Source organism: Perca fluviatilis, chromosome 3, assembly GCF_010015445.1.
Source record: "Perca fluviatilis chromosome 3, GENO_Pfluv_1.0, whole genome shotgun sequence".
NCBI lineage: Eukaryota > Metazoa > Chordata > Actinopteri > Perciformes > Percidae > Perca > Perca fluviatilis.
In genome coordinates this window covers 16356169-16377321 of record NC_053114.1, presented here as the reverse complement: position 1 = coordinate 16377321, position 21153 = coordinate 16356169, and the positions used below count along the sequence as shown (strand labels likewise).

At 38.2% G+C, this 21153-nt stretch overlaps 1 protein-coding gene across 1 annotated transcript in view; it reads left to right on the top strand.

The window, feature by feature from the left end:
* LOC120555730 (A disintegrin and metalloproteinase with thrombospondin motifs 7) overlaps positions 1–21153 on the top strand; it is an 85532-nt gene that overhangs the window by 31547 nt on the left and 32832 nt on the right. The window contains 2 exon segments of the mRNA XM_039794737.1: positions 2980–3124; positions 20480–20572. Of these exon segments, the coding sequence (XP_039650671.1) occupies positions 2980–3124; positions 20480–20572 (238 nt within the window).

The window sequence follows — 21153 nt, the reverse complement described above, 5'->3', positions numbered from 1 at the left end:
TTTTTGGGTTAAATGCCACAGATGAAAGACATTTTATTCCACTTTGATGGATCAAGGAAAAATATGAGAAGGTACAGTTTACTTACATCCAATATAACGCTTTTTTCGCCACCACATAGTATGTCCATAATGAGGTAAAACATCCTGTGCAAGTTAATTATGTCTTGTTAGCAGCAGCACAGCCCACTGATTTGATTGCAGCTTCTCACAGAAAGCAGTCAGTCATTACTTTGTAAAGTAATGCAGCAAGGTTATCCAAGAGTTACACCATCACTTAGCCAGACTTTAGATGTATAGGGGCTCTCTTGATGTTCGTGTTTTGTTTTCAAGGTCTAAGGATTAGTAACATCTGTACACTGAAGTTCGTCCCTGGTATGCTTCACTTGCACTAATTATTTCTCACAGGTTTGCAGTGCAGAAGGCCATAAGTGAATGTCGGCATTATCCAGACTCCTTTCTTCCATCATTTCTTCCCCTTTTCATTGTGACATTGCAGATCAGCACAGAACGCTTGAATTGAATTGACTAAAGTAAATAAACTACAACTTGGGCATCTTCCCTTGGCAGATTTATTTTATTATTATATCAATTTGGCCATATAAGGTCATGAACGTAATTGAAATTCATATCACAAAGCTCACATTTATGTAATTACCACACTGTGTATATATAAGAACTTGTTCTTTGTTCAAGATTTCACATTGTGAAGCATTATATAAGAAAATAATATACAAATAATTGGTGCTTCAAAGGTGTATTTTTGTTTTTATTGAATCTTTATGTTATGCTGTTCCTTTTTTGTCATTCCCAGACTAGTAGATTGTAAGTATGTTATGTTGTAAAGACCTGATTATCGGCCGTCTTTGCATATTTACCTGTATAAAGTCTCCACACAGCTATTTAGGAGGAAAATATTAGAGAACAACTTACTTTTGTTATTTTTTTATAGATAATTATTAGTTATTTTCATTGAGATGTCCTGTATCCATGAAGTAATATATTTCAACGAAATACTAATTATTGTGACAGACAGAATTTAGTGCAATTGGCTATGGTAATGGAAAGCTATAATGAGACACTTTACTAAGAATTAAGCGATGACCTTTGCCGTTTTCATTCAAAAGTGATAATGTTAACACTATTTATTATCTTCCAAACCTGATGTCATAAGCAGTTTCAGACCGTGTCAGTCCAGCCATCCGTGTTGTTTTCACTGTCAGTAAAACTATTTTCAGTTCAGCCGGGCTGCAGCACTAATGGCTGCATCGCTATACTGTAAAGCCCAAGACCTAAATCATCTGGAGATTAGTAGGGTACTCTGTACTCTCTGTACAATGTTTACATGACATTTAAATCTTTGTCTTCTTAATCATGTGATCCTATATTAAATATGCAATCAGGAGAAAGGCTCACCTTGCACACACAAACGGCAACTCCAGCCTGTTGCGTCCGCTTATTTAAATACTATGTGTTTTCTATAGCATGCTAAGAGGGACTGTCTCTAGTCAGAGTTAGATCATCCATTTCAGCGCAGTTGTACACTTTATATTTCCACTCCACTTGCTGTGTGCTTGCAGTGTTACTTAAGATGGTAATAGTTAATACTTAACGATCTTGTATAGGGATCACGACCATGAAAGAAAATGTGAAAACGCACTTATCCAGAGGCGACAGACCTATCAATCTAACGCTGGGATACCGGTAATTGATTTTCCTGGAAGAGTTCATTATAATTAAGCCTGTTCAGAATAAAGTATTCACAAAAAGCTGATTTATACTTAGGTATTTACAACATGAAACTGCCTCTGTGAGTATAAGGCATGAATAAAACCGTATTAAAACACAGGTCTATTGGCCGCTGTATAATTAATAAAAAAAAATAAAAGTGCTGTATAATTATATATATAAATTATGACTTCCCAAAGTTTGAAATGTTGACCTATAATTAGTGTTCCCATCAAGCCAGTGTAATTTATGTCAGAGCACTGTGCCAAAATACATGATTCCTGTCATGTTTGAGTTCAAATTAATGACCTCTAGTTATAGGCCCGCCACTTCAACCAGTTGAATTTGTGTAGATATCTGTATGAGCTTCTTGTCAGCTGGCCTTAGAGTGTATGAGTTGTTTAATTGTTTAGTTAATGATTTTTTGTAACATGAAATAACTTTGGTTCATAATTTTTTATGTTTTTCTTAAATGTGCCTTAGGGTTTTCTTGTAAACAAAGTTTTGCTGCAAAAAAATGCACTGCGTGGATACCTAAGATCTAACAAACATTTTGAATTCATTTCCTTTCCTGCATTTCAATTTATTGTTTCCTTAAAATCTGATGACTCATTGGGGTCATTTTTGGATTTATTACAGTAAATATATTACATATTGGACTTTTAAGATCTCAGTTGATTTTTAATAATTTTGAATTAGTAAATATGCAGTACTAGAGCTGATCTTAAGGATATTTAGTTTAAGGATTACTGCACTAATTTGGTGTTCAAATCGCAGGAAAACATATGCACACCAATTCGTATGATATCCTACGAAATTAGCCGACCACCAGCTGGTTCGAACCGGTTACAGGGCGCACTGTTGGTCCTTCCAAAGGCCAAGGCAGTTGACTTTAGGTGCCGAAATGACTAGTTAAGATTAGAAAAAAAGAGTAAAAGTCTTGTGTTTACCCCGGGACGCAATCTCCGCTCCCCCGCATGAAAGCCCTGTGTTTTATGAAAGTCATGCATGGTTGAAAGCCAATTGCAGAAAGAGTAGAAACATGTTTTTGATACAAATGTTGTACAATTGTACTGTGTGTGTGTGTGTGTGTGTGTGTGTGTGTGTGTGTGTGTGTGTGTGTGTGTGTGTGTGTGTGTGTGTGTGTGTGTGTGTGTGTGTGTGTGTGTGTGTGTGTGTGTGTGTGTGTGTGTGTGTGTGTGTGTTGTGACAAAGAAACCTTTATAAACTGTGCTCCTCCTGCTACTCCCACAGTCGCGGCTGGGGCTGGTGCCTTGACAATGCCCCGGTGAAGGATAAGCTGTCCCTGACGTCGGTGCTTCCAGGGGTTCTGTACAGTGCTGCCCATCAGTGTCGGATGCAGTATGGATCTGGGTCCCTCCTCTGTGATGACATGGATGTAAGACTCTCTATAACAACAAATACATCAAAATAAATCCATACAAAGCCATGTACAGTTGTGTGGAAAGCATGCTGGTCTCCTGTATTCTCCTTCTCATTTTCATCTATTCTCTTGTGTACTGCACACTTTTGTCCTTGCATGCTATTTTCTATTATTTTCAGACTTTACCTGTCTTTTCCTAATACGTATTGCAACAGCTTTTCCTAATTGTATGCTTTTTTTTTTTTTTTTTTTTTTTTTTTTTTTTTTTTTTTTTTCCCTTTTCCCTCCTTTTTTTTTTTTTTTTTTTTTTTTTTTCCCCCCTTTTTTTTTTTTTGCGCTGGTTGTTTTTTTTTTTTCCTTTTTTTTTTTTTCCCAAATTGTTCAAAATACCAATGCTTCCTCTAGACCTCTGTATAATAATGAATGCACTAAACCTACTTGAAATCCTTTTTAGTTTCTGATAGATGTTGTATTTGAATTAAGCAATATTACACAAGAGGTTTCATCACTGTCGTGCCAATAATGACGTTGAGTTATACAACAACGTTTACAAACAAAATAATAGTTCTAATCAAACTGTGTTTATATTGTGGGGCAATTCTCATTCATTCAGTCTTGTCCTGTTTTGTCAGTTAGCCAATTTAAGGTACGTGTTCGCTTTTTAGAGATGGTGGATTTCCCAAAATGAATAAATATGGCACATATAAATGCAACACTGCTTTGCTAGCTCAATCTGGTTGTAACTAAGATATCTGCTGAAATCTTTTTTTTTTTTTATCGACACATAATCTTTACTACAAAGAGCCCCGTGCTTTACTATCTTTAACGGATGTTCAAGTCTAACATCCTTTTAGGAGTAGGTACTCTTTTTAGATTAGATTAGATTAGATTAGATTCAACTTTATTGTCATTGCACATGTCACAAGTACAGAACAACGCAATTTTCAGGTTGCATACAGCCCCAATAACTTCAGCATATACATAATGACCTTAGACGTGAGTGTATCACCATTTTTAGCAGTTAAATTCAGTTCTTCTCTCTTATGGATTATGATGGCAGGACAGAAAGACAACAATGTTAAAAGAAAATCAACCGGAAACAATAAAAGTGAGGGGCAGAAAAAAAGTATTTTGAAAACCCCATTCCCCAGTGGAAATGACATCCTTACAACAACCAACATCTTGGTTGAGTGTTAATAGCCTGAAGAAGCACAAGAGTTATTGAGAGAGCGTTATTTCCAGCCCAATCCCCACTGTTAACTGCAGTATACTATAGGTCCCTTCACTAACTTAATGGATCTTTACACTTGGCTTATTCAATCTGCTGTGTCAACATGTGTTATATGGAGTATTTAATATGTTCTGGGACTGAGGTCATCTTCCAACCTGCTCTACAGCTTCCACAACCCTCTGTGCTTTACTGGGTGGTCATCTGTCACATGGTCATTATCGACATGGAATTATGTCTCCAAGGTTCGAGCCTCTCCAGTAATGATCCCAGTGATTGTACTAAAGGTTTTAAATCTTGACTGGGACCAACATATCCTTCTTTACCAGTGTCACTAGATAGTAACTCCTTAGTAAGTACACATTATACTCTGTGCTATTCTGCAATTAGCAACTTATAAGAATGTTAATTCAGATGAATCTTTGGGAATCTGAACCAAAAAAAAAAAGTGTTGATAACACGATGGCTTGAGTTGCTTGTGACCTGTACAGGGTCACACCGTTGCTTGTCACCGTAACAGCTGAGAATGTCCTGAATGTCAGATCTATCAGTAATGCTCTCATCTCACAGTCTCATCATTTAGATGTAACTTATCCTATTTGTATCATCCCAGACCAGACATGGAGGAGTGGTACATAGCACTGAATTTTAGAGACAATTGTAACAATGTGTTTTAGGCCATATTTAGGTGAAAATCATATTTAAATAACATTGTGTTAAAAGACCCCTGTGGATGCAGGTAAAAAGGAGCGTTCTCTGCACTTCTGCAGACCACAACAATCTGGTGCAACCAAGGCAGGACACAACAGTATAAGATAGCAAAAAATTGCCGGTGCAACACAGAGGTCTTCTTACTTGATGGTTTTATTTCTTAAGGTGCATAACAGTGACTAACGTTTCGATGTAAGGTTACATCTTCATCAGAGTCCTGTGGATGCATTTTTACAGGTACCAGAAAGGAAAAATGAATACCATTCAGGAAGTCCAGTTTTAATAGGACATCAATGAGGTTATAGGCTTATCAGACATTTGACATTTGCTAGAACAGCATAATTATCAATGCTAAAATGTAGTGTAACAGTCAACAAGACATCAGCCTTTTTACTTTGGCTATTCTTGGCAAATCAAAATGCATATTATAACATATTGTGTACAGCCCCATAAAGGGAACAGGTTATAGCCAGTATAATTCATTCATTCATGCATTCATTCATAACATGCATGAATGAAAAAAAAAAAGGAACAGGAAGAAGAAAATCTTATGGTAACAGCTGCTCCATGAGTGGATCAACCCCAATCCTCACCTCAAACACCAAAAATGATCAGTACTACCTATCTTTACATTTAATTATCATTTTAAGCGTATTAGTCATCATTTTTCTTATAACATTCCTGTATTTTTTTCTTATACAAATTCTTAAATTTACAAACACTTTTGCAGCACTTCAGTTCATAGTCCAAGGTGTTCCACAGTTTAACTCCATAAATGGACAAACACCTCTGTTTTTGTGTAGTACGTGCGAAAAGAGTTTTAAAATTATATTGCCTTCTATGGCCATCTTCCTCTGATACAGGAGTAAATAAATGTTGTAAAACCATAGGCAAAACTCTCTGCTTAACTTTCCACATAAAAATCTAAAATCTTCAATAATTTAAGTATGTTCTTCTGTCTTTCTAACTCAATTATGAAAAAGCACCCTTTGACAGCTAGAATTTAAAAACATTCCTGAATGAAGATTACAGATTACATTACTTTAGAAAATGAAATTGAGTGTGAAAAACCCTACATTTGTTCTGAAAAAACAATTATGCAAAAAAAAAACTACTATAACTAGTATAAGATAAGATAGACTTTATTAATCCCACACTGGGGAAATTCCTGTGCTACAGCAGCTCAAAAGAAAAAAATGTGCACCCATCAGAATAACACAAATACACATTAAGTAGAAATAGGAGAAAAAATATACATAATAAGAAATAGAAAAAAATAGAATTCGTTATAATAATAATAATAATAATAATAGTAATAAAACAAACATGGTTGCACAATAAACACCCTTATATAAACAGACAGTATATAAACACAGATATACAGATGAGTATGCATGAAGGTGCGGATGAATAGAAATGACATATTGCACAGTTGGAGGTAACAAGAGTAATAAATAGATAAATATGCATTGTGCAGAATATTGTCCAGTCATGGCTCATGTTGCAGAAAAAGCTAGCATTACATTATGATGTTGCATTAAAGAGTCTGACTGCTGCTGGAATTAAGGACCTGCAGTAGGGCTCCTTCCTGCACTGGGTGCAGCAGTCTGCTGCTGAAGGAGCTGCTCAGGGAACTCCCAGTCTCATGTAGGGGGTGAGAGGTGTTGCCCATGATTGATGCCAGCCTGGCCAACATCCTCCTCTCCCCCACCTCCTCTATGGTGTCCAGAGGGCAGACCAGAACAGAGCTAGCCCTCTTCACCAGTCTGTTTAGCCTTTTCCTGTCCCTCTCTGTGCTCCCAGCTCCCCAGCAGGCTACTGCATAAAAGATTGCAGACGTAACCACAGAGTCATAAAGTCCTGCACACACCATGTTGGTTACATTAGTACATATGACGTATTTTCCGACTGCGTTGGAAGGTGTTTATAGTTGTTCTGAACGGCCACGCTCAAAGGCCGAGTGAAAAGCCAGCCGCCATAGAGAGGGGGGAGACGTGATATTGTTTGAAAATGGGGTTGACAGGACACTTTAAGACAGTTACTTCTGGGAGACATTCATTGTGTTTCACTCAGTTGTTCACATGAAAAGTGACAGAAATTGTTGTGTCAAGAATGAAAAAAGAAAGCTTAAGGAAGAAGTGGGTGTGATTGTCGGATTTGTCGTTTTCAGAGAGTAGGAAGAAATGGTCGGACACAGCCTCCCTAATCGGACGTCAGGGCTGTTGAGGGGGCTATTAAACCATCTGACAAGCAGGTCTGATGGAACGTACAAGGGCCCCATATGTTGTTTTTTTTAACAGCCAACTGGTTTTATTTTCTGTACTGTAACTGTAAGCACCTCGGCATGGCCTAGGATAACAGCTATCTCTTTTTAGCACAGGAAACTCTCCTCTCTGCATTCATCAATCCTAGAATTATGACATGAGTTGGATTTAAACTCACTGCATCAGCAAAACGCTCATCTTACTGTGTAAGTAGTCGTGGTAGCATGGGTCATGCATTGCATGAGGCATTATACTGACTGGTTTGAGATTTTGGGAAGATGATTAACGAGGCTTGAAGCAGTCTCAGTATTCAAGCTTACTGCTGAAGAATCTCATAGACTTGGTGTGTTTTTGAAGTATAGAAACGATACACACGTTTTGACACAACAGGCTTTGCATAGATAGATTGACTCCTTTGGGGGAGTCTTTCCTGTGTGTTGGAGTAAATGTATTGCGAATTTGATTATATCCCTTCAAAGCTTTCTGCCTCAAAGGTTTGTAAGACCGCTGTGTATTATGGCTGGGAACAGATCTCAATGTGTATACAGTATATCAGGCCAGAGCAACAGGAGTGGTGAAAGATTGGACAGATGGAGACCACACACATGCATTTTTCCACCGGCAATGTAATTCCTCAGAGTAACAACTATATAAATATAACTTCTGTGCAATTTTTTTACAAGCACCCCCCAGGATAGAAAAACAACTATGGGATGCATACAGATTTACCACACCATTCAAGCATATCCAATCCAGTCACAAATGAATTGCGAGTCACCTAGCTTCTTGAGCTAAAATGTTAAGTAGTGCTTGATTTTTATAGCATGGTTACCAACCCTGAAGTTTAAATGGGATATGGTGGAGTTTTCTTGTGAACAAACATAGTTACAGGGACGGACTGGGGCTAAAAAACAGCCCTGGACTTTCTCCCAAATAGGCCCCTCATCCGGCCATTCGCCCCTAGCCGAACACCTAGACACTAGCCAGGATGTCACACACTATGCCACAGTACTGTAGCCTATCACAGCAAGTAACCACTCAAAATATCATGATAATTGGGGTTGTGTTTATTAGCCATTTGCGGTTGGTACCATTTTTACAACTAAACACTCTCTGTAGAGACAGGTGTTTAGGCTTTTGCTGAGGGTGGTAAGCAAAACATTTTTCCTTCCTTTATCTGACCTGGGCTGTGTGAAATATTGTGATGCAGAGCATCCTGGGACATCCTGGCACTTCCCTGCACTCTCCCTGTCATCTTTTGTGCTGTAACTATCTTCAACCTGAATAAACAAATGCTTTTAAAGCTAGGTTATTAGCTATTATTGATATATGTGTTGCTTTGTGTTAAAGAATTAGCATTGAATAACCTATTTAATATTTTGTCAATGTCATATTACACGCTCAATGGTGTTTTTTGCCCCCAACTGATCCTTCCAGGCAGCGCTGCAACCGCTGCCTTCAAAGCACCTAACCCTAACCTTAATCTTAACCCTAACCCTAACCAGTGCCTCCCAACGGTGCCTTCCAGGCAGCGCTGCCTGGAAGGCACGGTTGGGAGCAAAAAACACAGATAAACATATTACACTTTTGATTCATATTAAGGCTGTGAAATGATGAAAATGACTAGGCCCTATCAATTTAGTCCGTGAAGGTTTCACAAACAACCACCTGGTCTTTGCCAGTTCCACAATAGTAAACACAAATATGAAAGACAAGGAAAAACTGCACTCTGATGGAAGACAGATAGAAAGTGCAAGCTAGGATTTTTGGTTAAACTTTTTTAGGCAGCCTATTATAATGTGCCCTGCTCCTGGCACTCAGTACTTCTTGCTGATGTGAAATTAACTCTGCTGTCTGTCCCTGACCAGGCTGTGGATTGCTGATAGCCAGACTTGTAGGCCTACTCTTCTTCCTCAGTTTCTTTTACACGTAACATATACAGTAAGTGATCGTATTAGCGCCCCCTGCTGTTGGCTGTTAATATCGCTTTATTAGACTTTTTTTTGTGCTGGACTTTTCCCGAACGCACAGATTGTCAGTCCGTCCCTGCATAGTTGTGTTATCATTTAGTGTGTGTTGCAATGGTGTGTATGGCCTAAGTGACGCGCTGAATGTGCCATTTATTTATTTTTTATTTTTTTATTTTTTTTATTTATTTTTTTATTTATTAGCTAGCAGTCCTCGATCTTCATTAAACCAAATCATAAAGTCATTTGATAGACACCACCTCTTTTTTATCTTCATATTTTCTGCAGTCAGCAGGAATGTGTCTCATCGACCGCATGCTCATGCACATACACACAGTAAATGTGAGTCCTCGTGGGCATGCTAGTAGTGCATGAAATACAAAATGGAGACTGCCATAATTTTTCTTTTCTCTTTGATGGCACCACGGGACATTATTAATCACATTATCACAGACCTCATTAATCTGATGATCTACAGCAGATTGTTAAATAAATAGGACATCTTTAAGGTGGAAAGAATTTTCAAGTGAAACAAATGTCATGTGCGAGTATTTTACTCTGTCTCCCTCATTTCATTCTAAAGTCATTCATTTGTTGTGTAAATGTTGTTGCTTTTACACCTACTTTTATTCAGTTGATGGTTGTTGTTTTTTTCCCAGTTTAAATGTAAAAAAGAATTTGTAGCAGAATACAAAGATAACAAGCTTTACTAGCATCTGTTACCGGAATCACAGAAAGCACAAACCAGAGTTCAGGAATTGAAAATTCTTACCATGGGGATGATCATGTCCTGTTAATAGCTTAACGGCTCAGTCGCACAGTACTGCTCTTCAGCCTTTGCTGCCCCAACTCCGCTGTTTCTGCTGCAGCTTGATTAAATAAATGTGCTTTCATTGGCCCTAAGGAAAAGTAGAAAGGCACATGAATGCAGAAGAAAACACCTTTGCCTTTTTAAAGAATTGTTGTGCTTTCTGAACAAATAAAATGTTTACTTTTGCATTGAATTGTATTCCACTTAAACTTTGTTGCGAAAACTTGTTGACTTGTTGATTTTATAGAATTTGTAATTCCTTATCTCGAAAATGTTGTTTCCTTTGCAATCATAGGAATGCAGTTCTGTGGATACTGAACAGAAATGATATAGAACATGTGTCTCTCTATTCATCAGCACACACCAATTTACTGTTCAATGACAGAGACTGTTGTTGGTAATTCTGACCTATTGAGTACAGTTGTACCATGTTTCACATAGTGCTTGAACATCATGGTTACATTGACAATAGCCTTCTGAATGAGTAGGCATGAATCATTGGTACATCTGGTTGTTTTGTGTCCTTAGTCAAAGGGGGTTATTGAAGATGCTCAATACTTAGTTGATTTGAAGCTTTCTTTTTTTCTTTTGTTTGAGACGCAACCAGAGGAGGACTTCAGGATGTCCTGATAAAACCCCTCTGACATGGGTGGCTCAGCTAGGCATCTGGAAGGCCAGGGAGAATCAGAACCAGGTTGTGAGCTCTACAGATCTGTTTTCTAAGAAGCTTTCAGAATTCCTGTAGAGTGTAGTGACCAGTCACTGAGACCTTTCCAATTCTTTTTGGAAGTTTATTCTCTACAATGAGAATCAATACTGTATGCCTCGCCCAGCTTTTATCTTTGTTTTCAGTCGCAGACATAAGTTGGAGATTATTAATTGGAAAGGAAGCTTAATATTTCTCACAGATCACAGTTGATTATTGCATTCTGAATGTTCAAATGCTTAAATCTCAAAAATCATCCTAATCTGCAGTATAATCATTAAAGGTCCCATGGCATGAAAATGTCACTTTATGAGTTTTTTTTAACATTAATATGAGTTCCCCCAGCCTACATATGGTCCCCCAGTGCCATAGTTCCAAACAATCCATTCACGGCGTCGGACATCATTCATTTTCATTGCTGGCCGTCGAGTAACTTCTGAGGTAAGTTGATTAAATAGCTACCTCTTTTGAATTGTCAACTGTCTATATTTTATCAGAGGCCCTTTATGATGCACATACTGATCTTTATTTGTATGTGTGCACAGTGTAATTATATATATTTTTTATCTTGGTAGCCGACCGATTGCCTGCTAGTTTGTTAGCTCGTTTGTTAGCTTGACTTCGCCAGCTGTGAAGGTATCGCTACACCAACAATTACGAAGTTCAGTAGTGAATCTCTGACAACTTTTATTTAGTTAGTTATTGATGTTGGATTACTAGGATCATTAAGGTTGATTAAGGACGGGTTTTATTTAGGTTTTATCTACTGAACCTGACGGTGTTAGCTAGTCAGCTAAGTAGCCCTACTGTGTGTCTAGAAATAAGGTTGCGTTTGTTTAATTATACCCTTGAAAGGGCTGTTGGATTACATGTATGAACAAAAATTATTCCACACAAAAAATATCCGTAAGTGACATATGACAATGACATAAGTTTAAATATGAAAAATATGAAGGCAAATTTCACAGTTGTTTTTTTTTTACTGTTGATTTATTTAACGTTTTCCACTGTTTTTTAAGTTAAATAATTGCAACATCTTTCCAGAAGTCAACAAGTAATCGTGTTAAATTATCGTGATTTCAATAATGACCGAAATAATTATGATCATATTTCTTTCCATATTCGAGCAGCCCTAGCTGGTGCTGGCGACGGCTGCTGGTGGTGGCTGCTGGCTAGCGCGGTGAAGTTGGCTGGACGTTTGATATTCACTTGATATTCGATTTTAACTTCCTGTTCTGTTGTTAGGTTCTGTCTAAGGGGCCGTCTACAAATTACCGTTTTGGTAGATTGCAAAGAATTTTCTCAGACATATATTCACCAAAAATCAATGAAAGGGACTTTTCTCATTCCGATTGCTGTAGTAGCTGCCAATAGTAAGCCTTTACTTACTACAGGTCATATTTGTCTCATACGTCACATGATGGTGAAACAGTATGCAATTAAAAGTTTAAAATATTTACCAAAAATCAACCAAAAGATATTTTCTCATTCCGATTGCTGTAGTAGCTGCCAATAGTAAGCCTTTACTTACTACAGGTCATATTTGTCTCATATGTCACATGATGGTGAAACAGTATGCAATTAAAAGTTTAAAATATTCACAAAAAAATCAATGAAAGGGACTTTTCTCATTCCGATTGCTGTAGTAGCTGCCAATAGTAAGCCTTTACTTACTACAGGTCATATTTGTCTCATATGTCACATGATGGTGAAACAGTATGCAATTAAAAGTTTAAATTATTCACCAAAAATCAATGAAAGGGACTTTTCTCACCCGATTGCTGTCGGAGCTGCCAATAGTAAGCCTTTACTTACTACAGGTCATATTTGTCTCATATGTCACATGATGGTGAAACAGTATGCAATTAAAAGTTTAAAATATTCACCAAAAATCAACCAAAAGACATTTTCTCATTCGATTGCTGTAGTAGCTGCCAATAGTAAGCCTTTACTTACTACAGGTCATATTTGTCTCATACGTCACATGATGGTGAAACAGTATGCAATTAAAAGTTTAAAATATTCACCAAAAATCAATGAAAGGGACTTTTCTCATTCCGATTGCTGTAGTAGCTGCCAATAGTAAGCCTTTACTTACTACAGTCTCATATGTCTCATATGTCACATGATAGTGAAACACCATGTTTGTAAACAGCATCTATTTACAGGCCTTGTTCTTGCCTCCTCTATTTTGGTCAAAGGAATCAAAGTTAGAATTCTTGTTTCTAGAGGAACAAAATAAGTGTTACATATACATGTGCTTGGTGGAGGCAGGGTTTATTCTGAAGATTGTGATGCAGACAGAAACACACATGCACATGCAAATGCAGTTATCTCCTCAAATATATGGAATTATCCGAAGGTTTTGGCTTTAAGGTAAGGTAAAATACAACAATAGGTTACTGATGAATAGTGTAAACATGTCAAATTTTAAACATATTTTATTGAGTTTTTATGAAGTAAATGCTTGGTGCGGCACAGCATTGTAGGGAAGGGAAAACATGTTTTTTATCATGTGATACCTAAAGTTGTATTTGCAAGCATGTTAAAAGCCAAAACAGTTTAGGACTATTACTTTATTGTGTTTAGTGAGGCTGGCTCTCATTTCACTGTGGAAAAATTTGATAATGTTGCAAGAAACTGGGGTATCGGGGAGGGGAGCCTGTAGGGACAGTAGAGCAGAGTGATTGATACATTGGGGGGGAGAACATTAAAGTGCTCATATTCTGCTCATTTTCAGGTTCATAATAGTATTTTGAGGTTGTAGCAGAATAGGTTTTGTGGTTTAATTTTCAGAAAACACCATATATTTGTTGTAGTGGACATTGCTGCAGCTCCTCTTTTCACCCTGTGTGTTGAGCTTTCAGTTTTAGCTACAGAGTGAGACATCTCAATTCTGTACAATCTTTGTTGGGAGTTGCACATGCTCAGTAAGTACTGCTGGCTTGTCAGTTGCAGAGTATGAGGGCGGCCATGCTAGCAGCTAGGCAAGCATTATAACGTTGTTTCGTAAGTGACGACATTTGTCTCTGAAGTAAAGGCTGGACTACAATAGAGCTGTTTGGAGCAGTTTGTGAACAGTGTTTTCTGTTGGAGATGGTAAGGCCCTTTTGGGGGGACTTTGGGCTTTTTCACTTTGTAAACCTATAGCGTGACAAAAAGATATATAACACAATAAAGGAAAGGGGAAAAGCCAAAAAGCACAATATGAGCACTTTAAGGTGGTCTGGTATATTAAGGTGGGCTTAAATATTGGGTGAGCTACATTTAATTGTGGTCAAATTATATCAAAATTTACAGCGGTTTGAGATGGGGGGTTTAGGTCTATGTGCTTCATTCAAGAGCTTGACAAAAGACAGGATGATAGAACACTAACTTATCATGTTTAATTACTTTAATATATTATATATTACTTTATAATTATTATAGTGAGACAAAGTCTAGGCCTAGTTTTATGTTTGCAATAACAAAGAATAAATTAATCACTAACAAAGCAACTTTTGTGGTAAAAAAAAAACATCACAGACAGAACCACCTTCAAGAGCATTTTACTGGTGTCTATCTATAAAAAATACTGTTTGTGTCTTTGAGTATTACGTTTTCATCAACTATTACATTTTAAATTGTCCTTTGAATTTGTTTAGGAAAATGCCAAAACTGAGAAAGGGAAAGAGAGGATCCCAGAAAGATTTATGGGAGGAAGCAGGAGGACTGGAGGCTGTTGTGAGGGAATTTTCAAAAGTTAACTTGAGAAGTGCCACTTACAGTTCAGATCTATGGTCAGAATTGTCCATTTCACTTTTTGGAATTAAAAACTATTCCAAAAAACACTGGTTGTGGGTAATATGGAGCAGCAACAGGAGGGGTCTTAGAGACAGGGTGCATAGACAGGAAAGCAAAACTAATGCTGAAGTTGAAGACTGTATTCCATCAGATGTAAGTAAAGGCTTACTATTGGCAGCTACTACAGCAATCGGAATGAGAAAATGTCTTTTGGTTGATTTTTGGTGAATATTTTAAACTTTTAATTGCATACTGTTTCACCATCATGTGACATATGAGACAAATATGACCTGTAGTAAGTAAAGGCTTACTATTGGCAGCTACTACAGCAATCGGAATGAGAAAATGTCTTTTGGTTGATTTTTGGTGAATATTTTAAACTTTTAATTGCATACTGTTTCACCATCATGTGACATATGAGACAAATATGACCTGTAGTAAGCAAAGGCTTACTATTGGCAGCTACTACAGCAATCGGAATGAGAAAAGTCCCTTTCATTGATTTTTTGTGAATAATTTAAACTTTTAATTGCATACTGTTTCACCATCATGTGACTTATGAGACAAATATGACCTGTAGTATGTAAAGGCTTACTATTGGCAGCTACTACAGCAATCGGAATGAGAAAATGTCTTTTGGTTGATTTTTGGTGAATATTTTAAACTTTTAATTGCATACTGTTTCACCATCATGTGACATATGAGACAAATATGACCTGTAGTAAGTAAAGGCTTACTATTGGCAGCTACTACAGCAATCGGAATGAGAAAATGTCTTTTGGTTGATTTTTGGTGAATATTTTAAACTTTTAATTGCATACTGTTTCACCATCATGTGACATATGAGACAAATATGACCTGTAGTAAGTAAAGGCTTACTATTGGCAGCTACGACAGCAATCGGAATGAGAAAAGTCCCTTTCATTGATTTTTGGTGAATAATTTAAACTTTTAATTGCATACTGTTTCACCATCATGTGACTTATGAGACAAATATGACCTGTAGTATGTAAAGGCTTACTATTGGCAGCTACTACAGCAATCGGAATGAGAAAATGTCTTTTGGTTGATTTTTGGTGAATATTTTAAACTTTTAATTGCATACTGTTTCACCATCATGTGACATATGAGACAAATATGACCTGTAGTAAGTAAAGGCTTACTATTGGCAGCTACTACAGCAATCGGAATGAGAAAATGTCTTTTGGTTGATTTTTGGTGAATATTTTAAACTTTTAATTGCATACTGTTTCACCATCATGTGACGTATGAGACAAATATGACCTGTAGTAAGTAAAGGCTTACTATTGGCAGCTACTACAGCAATCGGAATGAGAAAAGTCCCTTTCATTGATTTTTGGTGAATATATGTCTGAGAAAATTCTTTGCAATCTACCAAAACGGTAATTTGTAGACGGCCCCTTAGACAGAACCTAACAACAGAACAGGAAGTTAAAATCGAATATCAAGTGAATATCAAACGTCCAGCCAACTTCACCGCGCTCTGCTGGCTGCTGAAATAAGAGGTGACTGGAGGCTGCAGACGGTGTGCCGGGGATGGAGAGGCCAAAGCAATCCATGGCAACCAGTAAGGTGTTTGGCAGTGGACTAGATGTTATGACCTTAGGGGAGGAAGTCTGCTGTGTTGAAATTGCCTTCTTAGTCTGACTCTTGCTGCCGAGGTACCCCTTATCACGGTTGTTTACCTTCCTCTCAGCCCTGATGCACTATGATTGAATCCTTAACCTCAGCCTGATATATGTGGAGGATATTTTTTGTTAATTAATCACTTATACTATTCCCCCTATTCCTGGCTCTACTTTGTTGCTCTTATTCATACTTGTTCCCACTTGTTTTTTGTTCCCCAAACCTCAGCCTGATATATGTGGAGAGGATTTGTTTTATTAAACACTCAGCATCTCAAACACTAACCCCCAAAACTCCTGGCTCCAGATTTACATGCTGCATCCTCCTTTGCAGCGTGCAGATGTTAGGCAGTAGAATCTGCATTTGCTGAAGGGTTTTATAACCAGTGGTGCCAGCGGTAAATCTTATTTGTATTGCTTTTTTTTTTAATTGTCTCCTTTCCCAACTGTATTCCTTTTTTCTGTACTTGTTCTTGTTGTGTCACTCATTGTTTAATAAAAAAAAATGTATTCATCCAAGTGTAATGAGTTGTTATTCTTTAATATATGTGGTACTTGGTGTATGGCTTAGTCTTAAAATTATCATGGTTGTGTGGTCAACTCCTGCCTCATCAGAAGAAGTGGGCTGGACACTAAATACTGAATGGACTGTTGCTACTCTGCTTTCTCAATCGCTCTCTGACCACGGGTAAGTGAATCGGAATTACAAGCAAAATCAAGGAAAATACAATAGTCCAGATGTGCAAAAAAGAACCTCTTGAATCATCTTTGATTTAAAAAAAGATGTAGTAAGGTTAAGGTTAACCCTTGTGTTTTCCTTCGGGTCCCCGGGACTTAGTTTATTTTTGACGTTTTTGCATTGGCCTGGCGTTGAGCTTCAGGTCCCCGGTGACCCTCGCGTAGTATGTGATGTCATTTAACGTGAACTGGCATGGGGGGTCAGAACAAACTCGTTTGGACAGGCTAATACAAAATGTAAATAAATTTAAGTCCCCGTGACATGAAGGACAATACAAGACAGTAGCCTAGTGCTACTCATGCTAACACAGACGTGAAGCTTTCTCTCCAAAACTTAAAAACGTATCTATACGTAGCTTTCAGTTGTCACCCTACCACTCCAAATGTAAAACTGACATTTACAAATATGCAATAACAATCAAACAAGTACATTCAATTCAATTCAATTTTATTTATAGTATCAAATCATAACAAAAGTTATCTCGAGACACTTTACAGATAGAGTAGGTCTAGACCACACTCTATAATTTCCAAAACCCCAACAAATACAGTAATTCCATCAAGAGCAAGCATTAGCAGTGGCTATCGCGACAGTGGCAAGGAAAAACTCCTTTTTAGGAAGAAACCTCGGCAGACCCAGACTCTTGGTAGGCGGTGTCTGACTGGCCGGTTGGGGGTGTGATGAACAGTGCCAATAATAGTCACATTAAAGGTCACAGTGACTTCGAAGGTCATCGTGGAAGTTCATGTCATAGCAGGGCACATCGTGTCATACTGAGTAGTGCAGTCCCCTATACCGGATCCAGACTACTCTGTGCATAGGAACATCACAGCAGGACGTTGCGGGATGTAGCGTGGCGCTGCAGAGCATGGGTGGATGCGGCGGGTGCAGCACGACGCAGCCGGATGCAGCAGGACGCAGCCGGATGCAGCAGGACGCAGCCGGATGCAGCAGGATGCAGCAGGATGCAGCAGGACGCAGCAGGATGCAGCAGGATGCAGCAGGACGCGGCTGGGAATTGCAGAGAATCGCAGAGCATAGCTCTGCGAAGAAGAAACATAAGGACTCCGGGGAGTAAACTCCCCAGAGCTAGATTAGTAACAAGCAATTCTGGGACAGGATGCATACATGGGTATGTGTTTTTATTCATATTTACCATTCAATATCGCAATCGCTGCTGTCAGTCCCATAGGAGAACATGACAGCGCTGCGTGTGTTTGGAACTATACAGGCTTACATGAACCACGTGACCACCCCACTAGCGAGATCAACAAGTGTCGCAACTCTTATATCTCTATGGCTCTGGGCGCAAGGTTACCTCCCCTTTCCCTGCTTTGCCCGCCCAGAGAATTTGGCCCACCCATGAAAGAGAGACATCATGGCTTTCAAACGAGCAAAGTGGCAGTTGGTCAAGGCCACACCCCCATCCTCCACCTTGCCCCCCCCCCCTCTCTTCCTCAATAGCTACAGACAGAGAAATGGCACATCCTAAGGAAAGCTCATTGTGGGACTGGCTCTAGTGGCTGTAATTCTGCACCAAGGCTGAATTTCGGGTAAGAGACTTCAGATACAGTATTAGGGGACCACTAAGGTCTATATAAAAGCATCCAAAGAGCACCGTGTCATGGGACCTTTTAAGGCCACATGCAAACACATTCATCATAAATGTCAAGCAACAGAAACTCCAATGGCGACTGCAGTGATCAGCCAAGGAACTCCTTTATAAACATTACATTTGACCTTTTGTTATCAGTTTTTACACACACAGATTTTAACCACTTTGGAAAACCGCTTTTTATTGGTCTTTTGATTCATTATTGTTGCAAATACAAGCCAGACTGTTGGCTGAAAAGGTTCCTTTTATATTCTCAATGAGCTGATGTTGATTTTCACGGTGGCACTGAGAGCTTGATGCACTGCAACCAAAGAAAGCACATGCAATCAGACAAAACCCAATCTAATGAGGAAAACATCTGCACAAATTATACAGCCAACACATCCTCATACCTAAACAACATTATAGGTCCATTTCCAAAGATTCCTATGATACATACGATCGTTCTATTTACTGCGATCATGTGACCGTTCTATTTAAAGTGCCCATATCATGAAAAAAAATCACTTCTTCTGGGATTTGGGGTGTTATTTTGTGTCTCTGGTGCTTTCACACGCATACAAACTTGGAAAAAAAACATCCATGCTGTTTTGAGTGAGATACGGGTTTCTGAATGTCTTCTGCCTTCAGTCTCCGGGTGAGCTGTTCAAAATCACCAGGGCTTTTTACGTCACTAACCGAAACGAGGTGGCTAACCGTAGCATGCTAGCTTGTTCTGAATGGCAAAACACTGCTACAACACACTCGTTTAGAAGAAGTCTCCCGGCTAATCCTGCCTTGTACTACTGAAGTTGTAGAAACAAACCACTAGCTGATGTTATCCTTACCTAGCTACTGTGCGCCTCCCAACAAAGATGGGATAGAAGTGTGATGCCTCACTCTGTAGCTAAAACAGAAACCTGAACACACAGGGTGAAAAGAGGATCTGCAGCAGTGTGCAGTACAACAAAAATATGGTGTTTTTTGAAAATTAAACCATGTAAACCTATTCTGGTACAACCTCAAAATACAATTATGAACCTGACAATGAGTATAATGGCCATTTTAACGTATGGAAATACGGTTATCCACTTTCTAGAGAAGAGTTAGATGAGAAGATTGATACCACTCTCATATCTGATAGTGGTAATGATCTTTCTCGAAATGTTGAACTGCTGCTGTAATGTGTAAATTTGAGTGTGCATTTTACACAAAGAAAAGTTTTTAAAAATCATTACTGTTGTACTTCAGAACATGATGCACAAAACTAAGAGCTACTGGATACCAGGATGAATGCTAAGAATTCAGTGTATACTGAAGCTGTCACAAAGAACATCATACAGACAGCGATGGTTTTCTGGGAGAGGGGTCTGTCAACAGTCTTGCTGCATAGCTCCTGTCTCTTCGTAATCTTTATCTGATCTGCTGTATTTGAAGAGATGACACGTCTTATCACACAGGGCAAAAACAAACCGGCTTAGCGAGTGAGGGTATGCTTCATCCATCAATAAAGACATCTTGTTGTACCTGAACTCCAGTGGAGCTACTGAATTGTACAATACCCTTGTAAAAGAGATTTGTAATCTCAATGGGCTTCTCCTGGTTAAATAAAGGTTTAAAAAAAAAAAAAAACTCCAGTGGAGCTACTGAATGCAGGCAATTTAGTCAGACAAATACTGTAAGTAAACATTGGGCAAAAGCCTGTATTGACAGACAGGAAAATGAGACAAACCTTTATAGTGCAGATCTATAAACTACATTTAATAAATGCCCATTTATATTCAAATGAAAAAAGGGCATTGATTGCTTTCGTACTGAATATGTGCTTGTGTACAATAAAATAAATGAATAGTAACCAGCAGCATGTTTAAAATGCAACATGTTGTGGTAGTAAGTCAATAATCTCTATCTGCTTTCCTAGAATGTGTGCAGCACTCTATGGTGCACTGTGGGAACAACCTGCCACTCAAAGCTGGATGGGGCTGTGGATGGGACCAGTTGTGGGGAGGACAAGGTGAGTCTTTCATTTCATGATCATGAAAGGAATGAGAAATGGGCATTATGATGAGAATGCTGATTTTTTTTTTTTTTTTTTTTTTTTTCGACAACCGTCAAGTGTTTGATTTCTAAAGGGACGGGCTTTAGTTCATGAGTCTTTCCTGTTTGCAGTATTTATTCTTGACTATATGAATGGGCATTGTTGGAGGCTTTTACCGGTATTGTTGTGCATCTGGCAGTAAAGAACTTGAACTTGAATTAGATGCTTCGTGGCAGCAGTTAGGCAGAATGAAATATGCGACTATTGAAACACCATAAACTAAACCGACATGCATTTAAGATAAGTAAAGTTGCTTTAAAACTTATCTGGTTTTCTGGTTTTAGGAAATTGTTTATTAGAGGTCCTACAGTAAGTCACCCGTATCCCGACCTTACGTCTTGTGATTCATTTAATCAGTGACAGATTTAAAAACAAAAGTTACACTCATTAAATAGTTGCCATTTGTTGTGTGTAGCAGCAACCTCCCCTCATTTTCCTAGAATTAATGTTTCATTTCATACTGTATTAAGTAATTTTTATGATGTTAACAGAGGTGG